General features: G+C 47.1%; 1 protein-coding gene across 1 annotated transcript; it reads right to left on the bottom strand.

Annotated features, from left to right (window-relative positions):
- Positions 1–255: 255 nt before the first annotated feature.
- LOC122266349 (uncharacterized) lies at positions 256–2434 on the bottom strand. Its single transcript, XM_086551130.1, has 3 exons — positions 2375–2434; positions 1078–1943; positions 256–965 (listed from the first exon to the last, which is right to left on the bottom strand). Exons 1-3 carry the CDS (start codon positions 2432–2434, stop codon positions 407–409), a joined length of 1485 nt encoding a protein of 494 aa, XP_086407256.1. The 3' UTR covers positions 256–406.
- Positions 2435–2500: the final 66 nt, after the last annotated feature.

The following is a 2500-nucleotide window of genomic DNA, read 5'->3' as shown; positions in this document are numbered from 1 at the left end:
TATGTTTATATATATATATATATATATATATATATATATATATATATATATATATATATATATGTATATATGTGTGTGTATACACAGCTATGCGTGCATGTGTCATATAGAAAGAAATATGTGGATGCATACGAATGAATGTATTTATATACATATTCATATGCATATAATATATATATATATATATATATATATATATATATATATATATATATATATATATATATTGAGTAACAGGCATAAGAAAAATAATGGTTTATATTTTTGTCTTAATGATTATATTTTGATATAACTTATAACTAAATAAGCGTATTATTCACTCTGCAAGATACTAGCGTTCATTTATCCACTGCCCTTGCATGTTTATGACTGTCATGTTTACAATCAATATAAGGATGTGTTAAGTTTAGGGTAGACCATAGGTTAAGCTTGGGGTTTGAACGGAGCCAACCCCAGACCCTGATTGACCAGTACTAGAGAACTGACCAGAACCTAATCCTGATTGGCCAGCCCCTGAGAACTGTCCTGAACCAGAGCCCGATTGTCCAGCTCCTGAGAACTGACCAGAACCAAATCCTGACTGTCCAGCCCCTGAGAATTGACCTGAACCAGAGCCCGATTGTCCAGCTCCTGAGAACTGACCAGAACCAAATCCTGACTGTCCAGCCCCTGAGAATTGTCCTGAACCAGAGCCCAATTGTCCAGCTCCTGAGAACTGGCTAGAACTAGATCCTGACTGACCAGCCCCTGAGAACTGTCCTGAACCAGAGCCTGACTGGTCACCATAAGCACCACGTCCCCCAGAAGCAGCAGCAGCAGCATCCTCCTGACGAGCCTTCTCGATCTGGGCGATGGCGTGTGGTGGGAGGGGAGGGGGTGTGGGCAGCAGGTCAGACTCTACACGGAAACCATTTTCGTCAGCAACGAAGCTGAAGTCAGCTGGTGTGCCATCGGGGAAGGTGAATCTGGAAGGTATAAACATAGGTTAACTCCACGTTATTATTTTTTTTTTTTTTCAGAGAGAAAGAGAGAAAAACCGATTTGGAAATTATTTCCAAAAATGCCTGTCATACTCACGACCAAGAACCCTGTTGGGCAACGGCTCCAGTTTCTCCTTGTGGGGCTCCTTGTTCCTGACGAATGATGCCGTTTCCAGTTTCAAAGTTGAAGTTGTAGTTTCCGAACTCATCGGGCCCTTGGCGATCGTCGACAATGATGGGAATGACAGGACCTGAAGATCCAGAGTAGGCTCCAGCGCCAGCGCCGCCAGCACCACCAGCGCCGAAACCTCCTGAGGAACCACCGAATCCTCCGGTGGCACCACCACCGAATCCTCCGCTGCCTCTACCACCGAATCCCCCGGTGGCTCCACCGCCGAATCCTCCGGTGGCTCCACCGCTAGGAGCTCCACCGCCGAATCCCCCGGTGGCTCCACCGCTAGGAGCTCCACCGCCGAATCCCCCGGTGGCTCCACCGCTAGGAGCTCCACCGCCGAATCCTCCGGTGGCTCCACCGCTAGGAGCTCCACCGCTAGGAGCTCCACCGCCGAATCCTCCGGTGGCTCCACCGCTAGGAGCTCCACCGCCGTATCCTCCGGTAGCTCCATCGCTAGGAGCTCCACCGCCGAATCCTCCGGTGGCTCCACCGCTAGGAGCTCCACCGCCGAATCCACCACTACCTGCACCAGATGTTCCAACGCCGAATCCTCCAGAAGCTCCACCTCCGAGTCCTCCACTTCCTGCACCTTGAGCACCACCAAATCCTCCAGCAGCCCCTCCGAATCCTCCGTCGCTCCCACCGGGACCGAATCCTCCACTGGCTCCACTACCTCCAAATCCCCCTCCAGAGGAACCCGCACTTGGGGTGCCATAGGATCTGGACGGAGCTCCTTGGGGGGTTGACGTGACAACGACAACAACAGTGCATAGCACTAAAGTTAGTTTCTGCAAAGGTTAAAGATAATATCATTTATTAATAAGCAAACAGAATGTCTATGGATAAAACATTTTTCACGGATATTCAATTCCTTAAACGACGAAGTAGCCCAAGGCAACATTATCTGGAGTTAAAAGAATGCTTTCGCACCGAATTCATAGTGTCTGTGTGAAGGAGTCGAGGAGAGTATCGGATCTTTCTCAGACGCTGTCTTATATACCCGCCACACCCGTGACCTGAGATGATGACGACGCACTTTTACTCTAAGCTACGAATACCCTCTTCAGGAAACGTAAAAGACAGGCCACAAGCTTTTGTTTTTATTGTCATTTATCTAAATGGTTGCCATTTTGTTTGTGTGTTTGCGTGTCTGTTCCTTGATATATGTACACTACCTAACTGATACTATTTATCATTTTGTGTACACACGTTTACTTACCTGTCTTAGTCTACTCTTTCCCCAAAAACCTTGGCCAAATTTCTGGACATGTTCACGCATTTTTTTTCCTTTCTTTCTTTATTTTTTTTCCCTCTCTCTTACCCCCTTTTCTCTCTCTCTCTCTCT

Source organism: Penaeus japonicus, unplaced genomic scaffold, assembly GCF_977035675.1.
Source record: "Penaeus japonicus unplaced genomic scaffold, GWHDUDI00000001_assembly GWHDUDI00000024, whole genome shotgun sequence".
Classification (NCBI taxonomy): domain Eukaryota; kingdom Metazoa; phylum Arthropoda; class Malacostraca; order Decapoda; family Penaeidae; genus Penaeus; species Penaeus japonicus.
Note: the sequence above shows the minus strand (reverse complement) of the source record. Positions and strands in the feature narration are given on the sequence as shown.